The 19417-nt window shown below is 53.3% G+C and overlaps 9 protein-coding genes across 9 annotated transcripts; 5 read left to right on the forward strand and 4 right to left on the reverse strand.

Annotated features, from left to right (window-relative positions):
- Nucleotides 1–142: 142 nt before the first annotated feature.
- Nucleotides 143–1427, forward strand: J4E78_010787 (uncharacterized protein; the record flags this gene model as incomplete). The annotated part of the gene is made up of 2 exons (XM_049371363.1): nucleotides 143–214; nucleotides 321–1427. 2 exons carry the CDS (start codon nucleotides 143–145, stop codon nucleotides 1425–1427), a joined length of 1179 nt encoding a protein of 392 aa, XP_049216928.1.
- Nucleotides 1428–1889: 462 nt separating this feature from the next.
- On the forward strand, nucleotides 1890–2690 carry J4E78_010788 (uncharacterized protein; the record flags this gene model as incomplete). Its single annotated transcript, XM_049371364.1, has 1 exon — nucleotides 1890–2690. One exon carries the CDS (start codon nucleotides 1890–1892, stop codon nucleotides 2688–2690), a length of 801 nt encoding a protein of 266 aa, XP_049216929.1.
- Nucleotides 2691–4037: 1347 nt separating this feature from the next.
- On the forward strand, nucleotides 4038–7759 carry J4E78_010789 (uncharacterized protein; the record flags this gene model as incomplete). The annotated part of the gene is made up of 10 exons (XM_049371365.1): nucleotides 4038–4389; nucleotides 4437–4649; nucleotides 4700–5161; nucleotides 5638–6052; nucleotides 6166–6530; nucleotides 6902–7023; nucleotides 7120–7190; nucleotides 7242–7421; nucleotides 7470–7567; nucleotides 7620–7759. 10 exons carry the CDS (start codon nucleotides 4038–4040, stop codon nucleotides 7757–7759), a joined length of 2418 nt encoding a protein of 805 aa, XP_049216930.1.
- Nucleotides 7760–8071: 312 nt separating this feature from the next.
- Nucleotides 8072–8712, reverse strand: J4E78_010790 (uncharacterized protein; the record flags this gene model as incomplete). Its single annotated transcript, XM_049371366.1, has 2 exons — nucleotides 8072–8491; nucleotides 8623–8712. The coding sequence occupies 2 exons, from the start codon at nucleotides 8710–8712 to the stop codon at nucleotides 8072–8074; spliced, it is 510 nt and encodes a 169-aa protein (XP_049216931.1).
- A 921-nt stretch (nucleotides 8713–9633) lies between these two features.
- Nucleotides 9634–10130, reverse strand: LSM7 (Sm-like protein lsm7; the record flags this gene model as incomplete). The annotated part of the gene is made up of 3 exons (XM_049371367.1): nucleotides 9634–9761; nucleotides 9811–9882; nucleotides 9935–10130. 3 exons carry the CDS (start codon nucleotides 10128–10130, stop codon nucleotides 9634–9636), a joined length of 396 nt encoding a protein of 131 aa, XP_049216932.1.
- An 852-nt stretch (nucleotides 10131–10982) lies between these two features.
- On the forward strand, nucleotides 10983–12953 carry J4E78_010792 (uncharacterized protein; the record flags this gene model as incomplete). The annotated part of the gene is made up of 2 exons (XM_049371368.1): nucleotides 10983–11661; nucleotides 11716–12953. The coding sequence occupies 2 exons, from the start codon at nucleotides 10983–10985 to the stop codon at nucleotides 12951–12953; spliced, it is 1917 nt and encodes a 638-aa protein (XP_049216933.1).
- A 356-nt stretch (nucleotides 12954–13309) lies between these two features.
- J4E78_010793 (uncharacterized protein) lies at nucleotides 13310–14660 on the reverse strand (the record flags this gene model as incomplete). The annotated part of the gene is made up of 2 exons (XM_049371369.1): nucleotides 13310–14513; nucleotides 14575–14660. 2 exons carry the CDS (start codon nucleotides 14658–14660, stop codon nucleotides 13310–13312), a joined length of 1290 nt encoding a protein of 429 aa, XP_049216934.1.
- Nucleotides 14661–14987: 327 nt separating this feature from the next.
- J4E78_010794 (uncharacterized protein) lies at nucleotides 14988–15480 on the forward strand (the record flags this gene model as incomplete). Its single annotated transcript, XM_049371370.1, has 2 exons — nucleotides 14988–15185; nucleotides 15247–15480. 2 exons carry the CDS (start codon nucleotides 14988–14990, stop codon nucleotides 15478–15480), a joined length of 432 nt encoding a protein of 143 aa, XP_049216935.1.
- A 227-nt stretch (nucleotides 15481–15707) lies between these two features.
- Nucleotides 15708–16014, reverse strand: J4E78_010795 (uncharacterized protein; the record flags this gene model as incomplete). Its single annotated transcript, XM_049371371.1, has 2 exons — nucleotides 15708–15907; nucleotides 15957–16014. 2 exons carry the CDS (start codon nucleotides 16012–16014, stop codon nucleotides 15708–15710), a joined length of 258 nt encoding a protein of 85 aa, XP_049216936.1.
- Between the last annotated feature and the right edge of the window lie 3403 nt (nucleotides 16015–19417).

A 19417-nucleotide genomic window follows, 5' to 3' on the forward strand; every position in this document is an offset into this window, starting at 1 on the left:
CCCGACCCGCCAGCCGTCTGGACGCGCAACGCCCGTTTGCCTACTCACCACCCTGCTAGGCGACACTCGAGGCACGCGGCCTGGAATCCTATCGTCGATGGTCCTTCTGGTTATTTCTTTATCCTTCTTTTGACTTCCCAAAATGATGGGTGATTGGTTTCTGCAAGCAAATGGCGCGATTGGTAAACCGAAACGCTGCTCATATGGGTGGCAAGTAAGTCAGAGGAGGGGGGCACATACGTACGTTCGCACGTGCGACCTGATGCCTGGAACCGTTTGCTTTGTATAAGACGCCGAAAAAGGTAGGCTATGACATTCAGATCAAACACCGCACTTCCTTCTACTTCACAACACAAGTCATCATCATGCCATCAGTCACGTACATGAACAATTCCGCTCCCTTCTGGGACTTCGTCGCTGGCCTCGAGCAGCAAGGCTCGCAACACCCATTCTTTACACAGAACCGTAACGACGGTACCGAAAACGATCGCGAGATGCCAACCCAAGACGCTCAGGATCCCTTTACACCGTTCAGATGGGGTCAGTTCTTCGGTGGCGAAAGGGGAATGCCCCACTATGGCGGGCCTCCTCATGGTCGCCCCGAACATCGTCATGAGAGAGCTACCGGCGAGTCGAACCAAGAACGCAATGACCAACCTGAAGCCGAAAAGGATGCTACTATGAACGCCGAGTATGACAACGGTGAAGGCCCATCGGGCAACTCTGGCTCCGACAATGACGCTCACAGCGGCGGCCGCCCACATGGTCGCTGGGGTGGAGGACGTCGAGGGCGCTGTGGTCAGGGCGGTCCTGGAGGCTCCGGCCCACACCACCACTCTCATCCCTACGGAGGTCCACCTCGTCATGGACCACACCATCGCGGCCACCGCGGAGGCTGGGGGCCATGGGCACGCGGAGGACCTTTCGGAGGCATGGGTGGCGGACCTTTTGGTGCCGGTGGTAACGCCTGGAACTCCTTCGACCCCTCCACCCTTGCTGCCCAGCTGTTCAGCCAGTTCACTGACAGCCATCCTTCGAACACCGCCAACGCTACAAAGCCCACCGAGGCCGACGACTACACACCCGACGCCGATATCTTTGACACCGAGTCTGCCTACGTCGTTCACGTCTCGCTGCCCGGCGCCAAGAAGGAAGATGTTGGTGTAAACTGGGATGCTGAGAAGAGCGAGCTCAGTATCGCTGGTGTGATATACCGCCCTGGTGACGAAGAGTTCTTGAAGACACTGGCTCTGAACGAGCGTAAGGTTGGAGCCTTCGAGAGAAAAATCCGCCTCGGGACGAGGGCCAACCCTGCCAGTGTTGATGCCGACGGTATCACGGCGAAGTTGGAGGACGGTGTGCTCAGAGTCGAAGTACCAAAGCTAGACTCTGGATACGTTGAGATCCGAAAGGTCGATATTGAGTAGGGCGGACGCTGTTATGATTGCAGAGAGGCATACGGATGACGGGGCTATGGTATGTCATGGGTAGTTCTCTTTCGCATGTCTGGATTAATAGTACTGCTTTGTAATGAACTGTTTCTATTGTCACGTCCCATGAGTGTTTGCTCAGTTTCCCTGTCGTTCTTCCTCCTTCCACATGCTTGAGCCAGGTTACGGCAGACCACATAAGTCAGTGAATGATGAAATGACTTCCCTTGCTGGCTATTTGCGGCTTCACCATTCCGGGGAGCGCAAAGTCAGTGAAAGGGTCAGTTCAAAACAAGCGCTCACCTCCGATAAACGGGCCCACTACTCAAGCCCAAGTTTGTGTCGCATCAAACGCGTCTCATTACCTTTGACTCTCAACTCTGACCTACACCACACCAGCAGGTTGAATCATAACCCTTCTCAAGAGCCATGACTCCTCCTGCCGAGCTCACTCCCCCAATGGATGAACCCCGTCGCTTCCCGACAGTCGAAGACGAGACTCCCACCGGTGAAGCCGGTCAGATAGCAACGGCCATGTCGACCTCTGGATCATCTGCGGCTACAGAAGGGACAACCACCTCTTCTACTGTAGCAGCTGCCGAACCCCCACCTCATGACATTGCCGACGTCGTCCTCTCATCGCTATCAGAGCACACAAAGCCTCAGCCCGTGGACTCCGCTATGAAGACCGCAGACGGCGAAAAGCCTCACCCCGGCTCTGCTAAGCGCAACACTCATCTACCTCCACCAATTTGCATTCAATCTGGACGAGGCTACATGTATTTCCCACGTGCATCGCTATCAGAGCACACGAAGCCTGAACCCATGGACACCGTCACCGAAAGCGCGGACGCAGAAAAGTCTCGCCCCGGCTCTGCTAAGCGCAACACTCATCTGCCTGCACCAGTTTGCATTCGATCTGGACACCTGCAATACTACACCTCTTTTCCACGTACATCGCCAGAACAGGTCTCCTCTATCTTCCCAACCGAACTTCCGCCGCGCCCTCCGGCCAAGCAGTCGTTGTTGAAGCGGATGCAAGGTTCATCTGCGCGCCGTGCTCAGACCGACAAACAAGTGTCTCACGACCACACTTACCGAACGCCCGACATCGAGATGGCTGCACCTGGCGAAGCCGCGCGCTCTCAAGATGCGGGCCGGTCTCGAAGCCTGATGTTCTGGCTCTTGATTATGCTTGGAATCTGTTTGAGCAGTATTATTGGGATTGTCATTCACTGGGCTGTGACCCGTGAGGAGTAGACAATTTGATGCAGAACGCGTCTGAGAGGGATGCGGGTGTGAAGCGCAGGGTTGGAGAAGCGGAAGCTATGAAGATGAACGGGGATACTTACGGACGTATGGCAAGGCATGTCTAAAGTCTAGCATCGTATGAACATGGATGTTTTGCGAGAGCTCAGGTTTTGGGAGCTACTAGTGCTTTATGCGCAGCTAAGGAGATTGCGCGTAAGTATGCACCAAATACAAGAAACAGATTGAACATTCTAGAGCCTACATTATTGGGGGTGTGATACTTTGCAAGTTCCCATCGTGGTATAGTCTGAAGACCTGTTTGGTGTTTCCCTTGTCTGAGGTGTATATAGGCGGCAGGCGCTTCTGCGACTGACGTATGAAGCTTTCACTTGCGTGCTTCTCCTACAATCAAGTGCTCAGTGTGAGGTTCTCGCTACTTCTAGAGCTACAGCCCTCTCGTTACGGCTCGAATCGCTTCGTCGTTGACACTTCTCTTAGAACACGCTTCAACTTACTCCACTAGACATGGCAAACAACATTAATCCCGCGTACTATTTCACTCCTTTCCCAGCGGACCTCCCTCCACGTCCCAAAGCAAAGCGTAACATCGTCACTCGCGCAATCTCGTCAGTGTCCTCCCTGTTCTCTTTCTGCTCGAAGAAGTCGGGGGAGCTAAAGATAGAAGAAGAGCTTGAACGCTGTGGCTTTTCAGCCCAAGAGATAGAAGACTTCAGGTCAAGACAGGAGCAATGGGATGAGCTATGGCGAGCGTAACGAACGGCGGGAGCGATCATGTCAACGCGTGGCTAACGAACGCGAAGGTCACATGTAGATGAGGTTCGTAGGTACAACATGAATACTTCCGATACGCCGAAATTGGTGAAAAGCTTGAAGGTCTGACGGTCACCGTGATGTCCAGTGCTGACAGTGAGCTTATCGATACCGGCGCTACATGACTCGCGTGAGCTACGGATTCCACAATATCAGCTCGATGTCCACGAACACGACTTTGCCTTAAGAGCCATTGTGTTCTCAACTTGTGACTATCCGCATGTATCCGGCACAATATGATCGCCAGGCACCGGCCTCATGCCACGATAAATTGCACCGCAATCCGCGAACTTGGGTTCGGCCCTCCAGGCGCGCCGAGCATTGGCATGCAGTCGCCTCTGGGCATCGTCACTCGAGTGGACAAAACCCATGTGGACCTTCCTCTTTGCGCAAAGAGCGGAGCTAGTATGGACCGTGGAACTACCATGGCTGGTCTCTTATCGCGAGAAGTCAGCACTATAAAGCAGAGCTGGTGAGTCGGCCATGTCAATTGTACCTGCGTAGCCTCAGCCAACTAACGCGACCATGCAGCTCATCTCTCGCGTAGCCGCAGCCACGGCAGTCCTCGCCGGCAGCGTTTCTGCTGTAAACTTCACGGGCGATGTCGTGAACGGCGTCCCGGTCATCAGCGGTCTCGACCTCGCTGACGTGCCTCCGCAAACCGTCTCCAAGTACTACATGCGAGCTGGCGAGCTCAATGGCGGACACCCCGTGCATATCCCCATCATGGTTGCGCGCGGAACCCCGGAGAGTCTGCACACGGGCAAGAAGCTGTCGCTTTCGGCTTCGATCCACGGCGATGAGCTGAACCCAGTTCGCGTGGTTCAGCGCATGTTCGAGCAGCTCCAGGACCAAGTCGCGACGCTCAATGGCACAGGTATGTACTATGAATCTTCATGGAGATCATTGCTAACGTGTACGCAGTTATTGGTATTCCGACGGTCAACCCCATGGGTATCTACCTCAACCAGCGAAACTACTTCACCTCTGGCGCCAGTGGTTCTCTCACAAACGTCAACCGCATCTTCCCAGGTGTCTCGGCCATGGAAGGAGGCAGTGGTCCTGATATTTTGGCGTACAACATCTGGAACCAGATCTGGGCCAACACATCAAATGTTGACGTTGGCATTGACCTGCGTAAGCTCATAAAATTCAATGCCTGGTAAAACGCAGCTAACATGCTTTAGACACACCCAGCTCCGGCGGAGAGACCTCGCTATGGTGCTACTCCGACTTCCGCCTCCCCTACGTCGAGCGCCTCGCCAAACTCCTCCAACCCGATACCCTCAAGATCGATCCTGGTGAGCCAGGCTCCATCGAGACAACCTTTGTCGATTATGGCATCCCCTCGCTCACGGTAGAAATGGGACAAGCAAAGGTCTGGAACAACAGCCTCATCGACCGCGTAGTCGACTACGTAAACCGCGTCATGGTCGACCTCAAGATGACGGGCACAAACGAGACCGTGGAGCCCGATCTAAGCAACACATACATGATCACCACTTTCCACGACACCTGGTCGCAGTACGGAGGTTTTGTCGAGAGGCTTGTACAAGTCGACGAGCCGGTCACCAAGGGCCAGCCCATTGCTCATATCCGCAACCCCTTCGGCGATATCATCGAGACGCTACTGTCACCAGAGACTGGACGTATGTTCCAGAGCCCGCGTGACCCTAGCATCGAGCCTGGTGGCAGTGTAGGGCAAATCGCATACAACAGCACGGATCCGGAGTGTGCTGACGGATGCATCCTGTCTGGTCCTCAGGGCAGCAGGAGATAATTTAATGTTTAAGTAGCATCATAGTAACACGCTTACTGCACCATCTTGCTCGAGCACTCTTGCGTTTGCAAGGCCAAACAACTCTTCTAGTTTCTTCACACAGGAAGGTGAACGTACGATACCCGAGATGCATTGACCAACAGCGGATGTCGTACAAACAAAATACTCACACCTTTCGTAGACCTCTCCTGATGCCTGGATGACTTCTCAGATATACCTCTGCATATTCTTCACTCGCATGCGAGCTAACAATCGTCATAATGTCTGCCACTCCTACTGCGACGCTGACTCGCGTCGGAGCGATTCCGTACTACATACCATCACGCTTAACGTCAATCTCTCCAGATTCCCGCAAGTGTATTTTTGGCAGCGAGCTTGAATTCAATGACGGACTTGTTCCAATCACTCTATTCGTTCTTGAGAACGTGATGGATGCGTCAGAAGGCAAACTATTCTCCACCACTGAGTCCTGGCTCAAAACAGACGATGTGTTCAAGAAGCGTTTCCTGCAACACGTGTACTTCTTGTGTCTTGCAAACACCAAATCCGACCTGGACGATTTGACCATCATCATACCGGAAGAGTGGGAAAATCGAAGCGTCCACACCGTGGTGGTGAACTCAACTAGAGACCTAGTTAGCTTCCGCAGTGGACCATACTTTGCCTCCAACGCTGGCATTCGTCAGGCATGGCGCCTGTTTGACGACGCGCACGAAGCTTTCCAGTATCCGGTAGTGGCTGATGAGCATGGAGAAGATAAGTATGTACCCACCCCCTTGCCTCAACAACATGAGGCTTCTTCCGCAGCTGGCTCTGCTGACAGCTTGTCCCTAGGTACAACATCCCTGGAACAGCTGCGATTCCAGTCCCTAGCCGTTGCTACTACGACGAACCCTCCAAATCCAAGCCTCTATCTGGCATGAGGATAGCCATCAAGGACAACATCGATCTGAAGTGTGTGCGAACAAGCGCTGGCAGCCGGGCCTACCAGACCTTGTATCCCGAGAAAGAACGCAGCGCCGCCTGTGTTCAAGAGCTTATAGAGGCAGGTGCAGTTATTGTAGGCAAAACAAAGACAGTCCAATTCGCCTCTGGAGAGAATGCGCGGGATTGGATTGACTACTCTGCACCGTTTAATCCTAGGGGCGATGGGTATCAAGAACCTAGTGGCAGTAGCACAGGAAGCGCTACAGCTGTGTCAGCGTATGACTGGATAGATGCCACTTTAGGGACTGATAGTAAGCTCACTTTTCGTTCGAAGCTTCTATCGGACTAATGCGCCTGTAGCATTTGGAAGCGTAGTAGGCCCTGCAGCCGATCACGGCTTATTTGGACTTCGCCTATCCTTAGGTGGCATATCGACGGAGGGGATTGTACCAGTGTCAAAGTAAGCATGAAGAGTTTACTCCTACCTGAAAATGAGACTGACGCACGAACAGAGAACTCGACACTATCGGATTCTTCACGCGTAGCATTCAGATGGCTACCACGATGTCTCGAACGCTATGTGCTCGCGAGAGTACCAAGCCAACGTGCGCGGCCGGAATCGAGCTATTGTACCCAACTGATATCTTTTCTGAATGCCAAAACAAGTATCTATCCCATACAGGGCGTTTCATGCGTCACTTGGAAGACTTCCTGCAGGTCAAGCGAAAGAAGCTCGATATAGATGGCCTATTCAGGCGGCAAAGCATCGCTGGCGGAGCTTCACTGAAGAATTATCTAGATACCGTGAACGTCTCCGCTGCTATCCTCTCGCACATTTGCTGACACTCATAGCAGACTGTTGCTCATATCCAGCTATATGACTGCTATCAGAATTGTCAGACATTCGCACGAGACTACAAGAAGGAGTTCCATAAGAAGGCATTTGCCGATCCTTATATCGAGTACAAATGGTATGTCATTACGGTGGAGACGGGGTAAACTTGAGCTAATCGTTCGGTCAGGTCTCTTGGCAAGGACCTTACGGTAGAACAATATGAGCAAGCCGTCAAGGAGCGTGACACCTTTAGGGACTGGATACGTACTGCAATACTACCGCCGCCATCCGATGGAAAAAGTTTGGACAAGATGCTCATCTTCGCGAGTGGAGATACGGAACCTATGTATCGACATGAATATCATAAGTAAGTGAGTATGTGACGGAGGAGGTAAAACAAGCTGACCTCGCGTAGGAGATCACTGGAAGAAGGTGCAATCAAGAAGCAAGGTTTTGGTTACAAGCCAAGCCATATACCTGTTCTTGCGGGCCTACCGTTCTTCACTATTCCCTGTAAGCCACGATCCATGGAAGCGTTCTCCAACGCTTTACTCACATGTTGCAGATGGCCAGTATCCGTATGTCTCGTCAGTCACGGGCAATGTAGAATACCTCCCAGGTGCCATCGGCGTGGTTGGCCCACAAGGTATGTACATCGATGACTTTGTTCGACGGAATGGTCTGGTAACATTATCCAGGGAGTGAAACTACCATGCTTGAACTGCTTCAAGAATTTTTCGAAAAGACTCCCGAGTTGTGTGGTACGGTGTTGACGGGGTCGACTGCATTTTCCCACGGGTTATGAAGCTTGTGTTTGGTGAATACAAAAAACCCTCCCTCAGCTCACCAGGGAAGTCAACGGTCATGTAGTATCCTTAGTCGTTTATTTCATTACTTCTATCTAGCCATGGGCTCTTATAGCATCCAAGGCAACTTTTACACTTCAGCAAAGACTGATCAATACAGCGTTGCTAAAAGTGATACGCACATACAATCATCCTTCGTGAACAAATGCACCTAAGCAGATGAAGGCTCCCTCTCCTCAGCAGGGGGGCCACCAACGTTACCCCTTTGACCAGTAGGCACATCATCAAGATTCCTCTGAGCAGCATGAGCAGGGTCATCCTTCAGTTCCCTGATATCACCACCAGTTGTCTGGTCCTTGACGCCGCTAGCCAGGCCGGCCAGGCCCTGGCCCTTGCTGGAACCATCGTGGAGTTCTTGCGATGTTTGGCCTTGGACTGGCTGACCGAGACCAGTGTGGACGTCACCTGAAGTGGCGCCTTGGAGGGTGTCGGAGGCGTCGTGGTACATCTTCTGGTTGTTTAGGTCGGGGTTGGGCTGGAAGGTCTTGGATGCTGGCGCGGTGCCGGCGGGGAGGGTTTGTGCGTTGAACTCGGGGACGGCGTCGTTGCCGACGAGCTTCCCGGGTTGGTGCTAGGTTTGTTAGTCGGGTTCGACGATGATGTGTTTTGGAGCTTGGTAGTGTTGACGGAGGCTCCGATGGGTTCAGAAGACTGTCAAGCAAAATTCTGCAACGATGTCGAGGGAGGTCTGCATGTACTTACACCACCTTTCATGAGGGGCTCACTGGGCGCGACGTGTCCAGCGAATTGACGGCCGTCGCTGACAGCGTCGGGGTTCTGGTTCTGGCTCATGTTTGCAATGTGTATTTGATATAAATCGCGAGCTTTGAAAAGTAATGTAGTGGATGGATATATATGAAGATTGTTGGGTAGAAAGATGAGTGTCGTGTGCTATGTGAAGTAAACTTTCATCATGGGCTTTCTATAATCCCATATGATAGCGTCACCACCTTTGACATCAACTCGACGTCATGCAGACTTGCGCTAGTTCAGCCATCTGTGGTAATGGGCTCTGCTGAGAAGAGCGGGTACCTGACGTCGGCAATTTGATCCGGTGTCCTGCGATTCGATCAGACTTTGCTTGGTGATCGCCGATGGTGAAAGGGTGAGGGGTTGTGTTGAGTGAAAGGAGCAGTGTCGGAACAGCATTCCGAACATTCCGACGTTGCGATCGACCGACACACATTTAGCACGATGACGTTGATAGAGTCGAAAACAAACTCTTGACTGCAGAAATAAATCCCGGAAGTAATCAGATCTAGAGGGCTAACGACAAGAACACGTTCGCTGTTGGTAATAGAAGCTATGTAGTCAACACCTATCGCGACGATTGACATAATCTGCTTGGTAGGGTCAGCCGCAAGTATTCCAAAGTCAGTAAGGCTTCTGTAGTGAGCCTATCCATAATTTCATGATGTGACCGTACGATTTCGTGTCTCAAAGAATTGAACTCGATCATCTAAGTGATGATTTTGACCAGACTTCATAAGTTTTGTGTATTGATTGGCCGTTGGCTTCAAGAGCATAAAGACTCTGACAAGCTGTAATTTTGTGGACACCACATCTGTGTCGTGATTGCGTTTTGCATCTGCCTCGTGGGTATCGTACTGGGTATCACTGCCCGTGCAACGTCCCCGGGCCCAGATCCTCGCCGCTGCTCTGCCTAGAGCAATTCGCCCTAAGTCTGAAGAATCTCTATCGCTCATCTCTTGCTCATTCCTCCTCTTGTATGAACGGGTTGGGGATTTCTTCGCTTCCGTCGACGGGCGAGATGACGACCAGAAGGGTGCCGCGCGCGACAATTAGGCCAAGTTTGCGATACCGGATGTTGCCGTCCTCGTCTGGGTCAAGTCAGCTTTGTCAATTTGAACGCGATGTTTAAGAACATACCAGTCAGGGCCTCTTTGACCTCATCCAGGACAAGGTTCATGAGCTGGTCGTAGCCTTTGAGCGTGCCAATGACTGCAAGAGGTTAGCTCCCAGCGCTCCTTCCCAATTGTCCTGCCCTGCATACCTTCACGTCCGCCACTGAACTTGACGGTGATCTGCTTGTCCATGTACTTGCTCAGGTCAAGAATGTTCTCTTTCTTCGGGCGCTCAGTCTGTCCGCCTGCACCGCCCGCTTGTGCACCGCCACGACCGCCACCTCGACCCCCGCGGTCGCCGCCCCGACCTCCGCCTCGACCCCGGAATGCGCCTCGCTCAGACATGGTAGTAGCGTGGAGAGGGAGAGACGCGTTTTGGATGTTGAAGCTTGTGGTGACGTGCAGCAGCCGCGCCCAGTAAGAGGTGGTGGTCTGTGCCGCTCCGGGAAAGGCTCCTCCCACCCCACATTCCGGTCACGTGCGTGGCTTTGGTGTCAGGCGACGCAGGGGTGGAAACATGATTTCCGCCATGCTTCCAGACCTCCGCCGTGCTGTGGCGCTTGCATCGTAGCAGCTAGATTCACCCAGGACGCGTGGGCCTGCGGCATTTTTCGTCATCCCTCCAGACGACGACGACGCCAGCCCGGGGTGCTCGGTGCCGGCCTCTTCTTCAGACGGCACCTCACACACTTCTGCCACAGGCTTGCGGGCGTCTGCAAATAGGCTGTCGTGACTGTCCGCCCGTGACAGGGCGCTCAGTGGCTGTCGTGGTCGGGTCGGCAGAATCTGAATCATCAGCGATGCGCATTCATTGCAGGTCGGCGCCGGGGCCGCTGCTAGCTGCAGACGCGTATTGATTGGGTGGGAGGCGTACGCTGCAAAGCTCTTTCTTATTTCCGGTGCGCTGCGTGCCTTCCCTTGTCCGCCCCTCTGCCTTCCGTTCGGAGCACTTCAGCCACCGAGCAGCCGTTTGGCTTTCCACCCGCGCCCTCGCATCTCTCGCTGCGATTCTCTCTGCGTGATGTATCTTGTCCTGTAATTCGGGCCTTCGCGACTAGACGCGAGCGCCTGCAGTGTGCTGAGCTGTGAGCTGTTCATCGCCTAGCGCACTCCGCTCCACCCTCGAATCTCTGCCATCCGTCCACTCCGCCCTCGCAGCAATCACCAACCTGGTATCCCTCCCACCCAAGCCAAGGTATGGCCACCGCCGACTCGCACGCTGCGGCTGAGCGCACCATGTCGTCGCATCCGCCGCAACACCATGCGCCGCCGCTGCCCGCCGACCTCAAGCGCAAACGCAGTCCTTCGCATGAGATGCACCTGGCTGCGGCCGCGCCTGTCCCCAAAGCCGCTAAGACCCACAACCACCTCCAGATCAACTACCTCGCACGACACCTCGAGAAGGACCTGCCGCTGATCACGAACGATGACACCCTACCCAACATCCTCTCAGTCCTCAGCGACTACCAGGGCGTGCTCGATCGCCATGAGAGCATGGCCTGCAACCTGGGCGCAAGACCACTAGGACCCATCCTGATCAAGCGATTCGAGCGGCTGTTCGACGGACCACCGCGCGTGCTCAAGAGTCACGGAAAGGATGGGACCACTGTGACTTGGCTGGACGTGGTCGAGTTTGCGCGCAACAAGCCGGAGCAGTTCCAGCTGGATCAGATGAGCGAAGGCGTGCGCGTCTGCCAGTTCTACACGAAGCAGTGTAGGGTCCAAATCTCAGAGGAGGATTTCGTCTTGATCTCATCTGGCATCCCGCAAAAAATGATTCCACCCCAGCCCATCATCGAAGACGAGGAGAAGGAGCTGGGTACAATGGAGATACTGGAGAAGAATCTCAGTCAGATATGTTCACTTGCCGATCAGGGTGAGTCTGACCGACCATCACTAACCAACATCGACATTGGCTAACATCGCGCAGTCGCTGCCCGCACTCGGCAGCTCAACCACAGACTGAAGGGCCGTAAGCAGGCTATCCTCGATCGACGAGCGACCGCGAGCCCAGCGCCTACCATTCCCCGGCCCACAAGCCCTTCGAATGTCGCCCTTATGAATGGTGGCAGCTCGAGCGCCCCGAGCTCAGGGTACGGCCAGGCGCACGGCCAACCGCACACTCAGGCTTCCCAGACATCACCTGGCGGCGGCGGTGGTTTTGTCGCTGTCAATGCGCGTCAACACCATGAAGCCAACGGTCACGGTCACAGCCACGGTCATAGCCGCGGCCATGGCACTTCATCATCCACCCGGCATGAATTGCTAGCCAAGTTCCACACCACAAATGGCCGGAGTTCGTCTTCGCAGCCCCCCAGTAGCACAGCTGATGTGCGAAGGCCGTCCGTAGGCAGCCATACCAACTCTCACCCCTCCACCCCGGCAGCGATACCCACAAGGGCTGTTCCCAAGCCCGCAGATGGCCCTCAGGGTTCCCTGCAACACATTGCAAGACCATCGCAACCCCTCAACGAGTCTGAGCTGCATTCCATGATGAACTCGCCCGTGCCGATACCAAACACTCCATCCAATCTGCTTCCCGCCTCAAGTCAACGCGCCAGTCAGCAACCCGAAAAGGACGATGGAGGCCCTTTCAAGGTTGAGATGGTACACAGGATGGAGGGGTTGGCCAAGGGTGAGCGCATAATACCACCGTGTGATCGCTGCCGGAGATTACACATGGACTGTCTGAAGAATCTCACAGCATGTGTTGGCTGTACGAAGAAACATGCCAAATGCTCGTGGAAAGAGGTCAAAGAAGGAGAGTTGCGCGGCGGATACACGTACCCACCTGGCACCACCAGCAATGGCCAGAGTGAGACTAGTGACCACGAGAGTGGCGACCGCGCGAGCACGGCGAGTCCCGCTGCAATGATGAGTCCTTCGCATCATGGGCTTACGCCATCACACATGCCGCACGGTAACGGTCAGCACACTCCGCAGCATCAGCAAGTCCATCATCCGTCAGACCAGCATTCGCAACCACCCCCACAGCAGCGCGATGGTTCACACGATGCAAGGGTACCATCGGGCCGCAATACCCCCCACGAGCGGGAACGGGAAAGGAATGTAGAGACGCAGCTCCAAGAAGCTGCACAGTCTAGCCTTGCACATGCCAATGCTCGGTTGGGTGGGTCTGAAGGCAAAGGTCCCACCATGGTCGCCTGAGTTCTATTGCCACCTTCGTAGGCTTGTCATGCCAGTCTCTGACCTTCTGTCACATTATACACCTGTCAGAAGTTTTTCCAACTGAGCGTACGAATTGGTTTCTCGTTTGCATTTCTTTGTATATTTGTTGCATGATACCATATTCGCTCTTGCTTTGGTTTCGAGGCTTAGGCAGCAGGTTCCCCTCTTCTTGATACTTTACTTTGCCATTTCTCGTGAACGATCAATTTACAATACAATCACTACAACTAAAGCTGTTTCTGCCGACGTGACATCAACATCTGTGACATCGTGATGAGACGCTCGAGCGGAACAGTACTGTGAGTTATCTGTGATATACGTGTGCAAGTGGTTCATTACTTCTTCCTTGCTATCCAGAAAGATGGACGATATGTAGACTGCAGCATACTGCGCGTGTTGGAAATATACCCCGTTTCAATGGTCCCATGCTCTTCCTTCTCCATCACAAAACCAAAGTGTTCAACCAGTGCTACCACCTCCTCGTTTGTGAGTTCCACCGAGCCGGGATCACCAATTCCTGCATCGACGTCGGCTCTTCTCCTTTCATCCTCTGCTGCCTCGTCTTCGCCCTCGTCTCTCTGTGGTGGCGCATGCCACAGCAGAGGACCAAGGTTGATCCAGAGACCACCAGACTTTAAACAGTTGTGAACAGCCTCGATGTAGCGGATGATGTTCGGTGCAGTGTCAATGAAGAAAACGGTCGCTACCGCATCGAACTCGCTAGCGTAATCCTCCCGGCCATACACGACGCAAAAGTCGCCCGTTGACATACTCATTCGCTCACTTGCCGGCACTTTCGAAGTCCCCTCTTTCGCCAGCTCGGTCGCTGGATGTACATCCGGCACTGTGACCGTTCTCAGTTGATCCTCCCGAGAGATATGATTCGAGCTATTCAGCGCCCAAGGAGCAATCTTGAACTGCCCAGCTCCTTTAGTCTCGTTCAGAACCAACGCGCTCGCCATGAGCATATGGTACGAGATCTCGTTCCCCTCAACGCTGAATCCAGCACTGCAGATATCGAAGACCAAACGACCGAGTCCCACACCCGGGACCAAAACTTTGAGATTCGCGCGATCTGAATCGGAGGTTGTTCCAGTGCGTGACGCGAACTCTTGCTCCAGCGCCGCTACAACTGGATCGAAGCACTTGGTCCTCTCGACTGCTCCTTCTTGACTCCATTCACGCCAGAACTGGTTTACGCAACTTCGCGCTTTTTCCGCGTCGCCTTGGCTGGTCTTTGCTCCTAGCTCGTCCATGACGATGTTGAAGATCTTGTACTCGTCGTGTGCATATTTCTCAGGGACTATCGAAGCGACCCATTCACTATCTAGAGTGGGTGCTAAGAAGGCTTTGAAGCCTGCTACAAAGATGGCTTCAGCTAATTCAGCATTACTGTCGATTAAGTCGTCTACTTGGGAGAGTGTTGATAGGATAGAGAAGGGTGGCCGGGATAGCAGTGTCCAATGGGCTTGTGGGAGGGAGTAGAAGGCGCGTCGTCGGAGGTGTGTTCCGTTATAGTGAGCGAGGCGGCGGTATGAGCTGTTACAATATCAGTACTTTTGGCTTTTGGCTTGCATTGGTGAGGCATGTGGGTGTGTACCGGAAGGAGTCTAGAACTGAGATTATGAGCTTTTGTTCTTCTGGGTCGTTGGAGGGGTCGTAGGGCTCTTGCATCTCCGGTTCCATGTTTTATGAGGCAAATCAATGTTGCAGCACCTCTTGCTTACTCCTATGGCTCTTTCTTATGTTTTGGCGTGTTTGCGCAACGGTCTTGTCTTAAGTGTTGGAGTTTGTGGGCTGCGAGTGATATAAAGGGAAACTCGTGGCCCTTGACTATGTCGTGATACTAGAATTGAACAGCTACCCGTAGTGGTGTGCAATACTAATTGAGTTCGCTCCCACGCAAGGACCTTGTCGCGGGGATAATCTCGCGGGTGAGGTTCGCGATGTTGCCCCACCTGCCTCCGGCCATCATCGCAACTTCCCTCTCCACACTCGCTGCCAACACCCGCAATGGCTGCTTCAACTACAGATACCAACGCGTCGCGCGCGCCTATAGAAGTCTCGTTCCCGCTCCCGAAGGCGCCACACACGAACATCTACCTCCAGCTCACCAACAATGGCCCAAACCTACTGCTCTTCCTCACCACCGCGACTGCCGAATCCGCGTCCTCTGCACCACTCGGTTCTTTCGTATACGCGATGCCAAATGTAAGTCACCTCATATAATACTCTCATCCTCCCGAGTGTATGTGCTAACGCGTGTTCGTAGAGAGCCAAACCTGCCGAAACCCTAAGCACTCCTCTCTACACCCACGGCGGAACGCTAGACTTCGCGACTCGGCTATCCAAGGTGCTCGCACGCAAGACGGGGAAGCCGGTATATGTGGGCAACTCTTCAAGCTTCGCGAGTGCGGGTATGGGAGGAACGGTTGAGGAAGAGATGGAGGGTTTTAGGAGGGTGGTCGAGGTTGTCATGGGGCTGCTTAGGAAGGAGCAAGAGTAGGCAGAGTTGGCTCTGGATTGATAACACACTTGAGTATGGTGCACACGTGCATGCAAAGGTGTGCGAATAAGAGGGGTTCATGACAAGATACAGATGATCAGGATTGTGTTGTTGGTATCATTTATTGGTAAAGCTGCACGATCAGGGTCGCGAGTCTAGGCTTAATGCCTCCCTCCTCTTCGATCCGCCCATAGGCATCAAGGCCTCTATCAAGATTTCATAGCTGCTTACTCCTGGCCGAGCCTCTCCTTAGCACTCTGCTTGGCCTCGTCAGAGGTGTTGGGGTTGTTCAAGGTAGCCTTGAGGCCACCGGCGACGTTGTTGGGGTTCTTGTCACCACCGGAGGAGGAAACAGCGTTGGCGTCACCACCGTTCTCGATCTCCTGGAGCACCTCCTTTGAGTGCTGCTTGGACTCGTCGGAAGTGTCTGGAGTATGTCAGTTTTGAGCTTCGAAAAGAGGAAGTGGAATACGTACTGGGGTTGTTGAGGTTGGCCTTGTGGCCTCCGACGACGTTTCCAGGGTTGGCAGACATGTTGATGTGTGTGGAGAAAGGTTTTGTGGTGGGTGGTTGGAAGTGTGGTGTGTAAGTTGTGAAGATGTTTGAGTTGGATGATGAATGTGAAGTGGACGAACCCGGGTGTTCTTATACACATCTAGCTGTCTCTACATAGCGCATCTCGGATGCCTCCAAGGACGCAATGCGAGGTATCGTACGATCGACGTCCATGTCATGGTGTTTGCTACGTCAACGATCGGGGTTCTGCATGCTTGCATGGGCCTGAGGTTAGCAGATCTCTCGTCTCACTGCGTTACCCGCTGCCGCGCAGGCTGGGAAGTCTAGGCTTCAGGCACGCTGTCGCTCTCACTAGCCGTTTGCGCTGAGTGAAGAGGTCATGATTAAAGGGGTCGTTCAGGAACTCCTCTCGATCCGTGATAGTGCACTGCGAGCCGTCAATGGCTGTGGCTACCAAGTGGACCGGAACATGGGGAAGTTTCAGGCACACAGCCATCTACATCATGGTCAATAGCAAATGCCATCTCTCTAGTTCCTGGAGACTCCACTCACTAGGCGATCGATCTTAGATCTAACATGCAGGTTCCCGATTAGTGTGCAGAGGTATGGCGACATAGGCGCGGGAAGAGCATCTAGATGTACTAGTCGAAACTTTACTGCAACGCTCCGAACCTCGCAATGCACTTTGGACAAAGAAGCGATGTGACTGGATAGCATGATTGACGTCATTGACGCGTGCATGTGATCTGGCGTCAACGCGAACGCGATGTTAGCGTGACTGCTGCATGCAGCAATCTCGCGTCCAGACCGCTCAACCATCGCGATCAACACCTCCTATGGCGTCTGGTATGTTCACCGTACCTACAAAGATCTCTTGACTCACAGCGGTATGTTACTGCAAGCGCAGAATTGCTTTTGTTCGTCCGTCATCGTGTTCGTCATGCCACAGCTCTGACCAGCATCTGGGCATCTGTGCGTCCAGGCTGACACTTCATTGCACACCGACTAGCTGCGGCTTAGCCGTGACACCTCGATTCGCGAAATGCGGGCAAGCGGAACGCGTCTAGGGGAAGATGGCACTCTGTTTACTGATCGTCTGGACGGAGGCAGTCCTGCTAGACTACGTCACGTGCCTGCGTCGTCCTCATTCTCATGACTTCGCAATAGCCTTTCAACAGGCCTCCCCTCGCAGAATGGTTTGAGGCAACTTCCCGAATCGTCTGTCGTATCGCTAACAGAAAGCTTTTGGCCTTGGAGACGGTCTACTCACTCAGTCAAGCAGAACGATGCGCTGATACAGAACCTTACACGTGTAAGCTTGGAAGCATTGTGCAATTACTCCACATCTCTCCCGGTCCCAAAACAGTATCTCTTCATATTGATTTCAAGAGAACACCTCCTGGCGTCTCGAGAACCATCCTTGGCACGACTTGTAGTATCGCATCGCCATTCGTAAGGACGGTATGGCCCGAAATGGCGAACCTTGCCGACTATATCGGCGGCCCAGCGACTACTTGTTCCGCGATGATCTATCTCCCATGCACCACGAGTGTGCTGATTACGACTGTTGCGTACTAAGGCCAGTATCTCGCGCTCGAAACAATAGTTTTACCACAACTTCTGTGTCACGAACGGCAACTCGCCGGTAAGACCGTGTTCGCAGTTGTCTATCGACACTCGCGTTCGCGTTCATATTGATACCTGTTTCCATCAGAGATGACGAACGTGTGGTCTCTTATTGTTGTCTGGAAACCTCCACACCGCTCATTGTCAATATCGGGAAGTAATTCAGCTGCGCGAGGAAGCTCTCACCACCAACAGATATTCTCGTGTCGAGGAGCAGCTTGGAGCGCAGTCGTAATCATTGCAACGGCTAACACGTAGACAGTGTGAGTATGAGGGCGTATGTTCAGGTCGTTGTCTGGTCAATACCGCGGTGCAGTGTGTACAATTTATTTGTATATCGGCGCTGTGTATGCCACACGTCTTCGAGCCGTGACTCACCCACCCGCGATCGCTTCTCGCCGCCTTTCGATGACTATCGCAGACGATTACATCAGCGATGAACGCATTGTGTAAGCAGGGGAAGTTAGTTTCGCGGTGAACACAAATATCAAACTTGTCCTGCCGCGAAACGCGATTGTGTCAGCATATGTTAAGCACTCACCTGAAGCAATCGCAAAGTCCGGTAATTAAGAGAGATTTGCTGCAGACAAGGCTAATTAAGGGCCCTTCTTGGCTAACCCGGAGCCCGACGCATCTCCGCAACAGCTGAAGTCGGTCAACTTGAGGTCAGATCTCTCGGCTCTGGTCACCGATGGACATGCTAGGATGAATATGGGAATAACATATGGCGTCTGCGATTTGCATGTGCCGACTGGTTTCCTTGAAGTGCATCAGATTCACAGGCGGGCTTTGTAGTATACGTGGCTGTATGACGGCATCCTCACCGCTGTCCAAATCCCTCGAGACCTGTAGCAACCCGATATCTGAGATCAGATGGCCACCATCGTGGAAGGTCGCATTGAATGGCGTGCCTTGCATCCGCCTTTGGTAATCTTCTGGAAGGAAGGAACAGTCCACAAAGTGGCATCCCTGCCAAAGGTCATCCACTAACTCATCAAGCGAGCGCAACCCTATCGCTGACAAACTCTCCGAACACCACGCCCACACGCTTCATTGGACATCACCACCTTGTAGCTATCCTTTCATGCGGCGGCGATGACTTCATGCATACAGATCGGGTCGCAGGTTTCTGCACAGCAGGATGCGGGCGTGCGGCCTAGAGTGCTAGCTTGGCGGGAGCTGAGTAACATCCTTCCGTAGTGACTACACCTCGTGTTACCAGCTAATATTAGCGACCGTTAGTGCCTCTGACTCGTCGGCGCATTCGACACGAACATTGCAGGTATCGATTCTATTGGACTAACCACCTACTTTTCCAATCGAGTTTTGAAATGCGCCAAAATGATCATCACAAATCGAAACAGTCCATCGGCCATACCGAGCGTAGTAGTCGCTAACCGGGGTCCCGCCAAATGCGCAACGGCAAAGTCGCGTGAGCGCCTCGAGTCACGAATACGACCCGCGTTAAACCTTCGGCCGGCTCTTTACCGTACCTGACTATTTGCAATGCTTACCAGAGTAAAGACATGGTGGTTCCTTGGAGAGCCACCCGATACGAGAAGACACCAGAAGGAAACTTGATCGTGTATATCTTCGGCGAAGTGAAGAATGAATACGCTAACAAGCTATACTGCAATACAGGTCCATCACACATTGTGTTAAAGACTTCTTCTTACGCACGCCAATAAGTGGATCAATCTCACCACACATAACCTTCCTCTACATACACGTGCCAGTTCTTGTGCTTGCGGCTCAAATAAGCATCTGACGACAGCAGCCCTACAGTATTCCCGCT

Source organism: Alternaria triticimaculans (genome assembly GCF_023758025.1).
Source record: "Alternaria triticimaculans strain BMP 0046 chromosome Unknown scaffold_39, whole genome shotgun sequence".
Taxonomy (NCBI): Eukaryota; Fungi; Ascomycota; class Dothideomycetes; order Pleosporales; family Pleosporaceae; genus Alternaria; species Alternaria triticimaculans.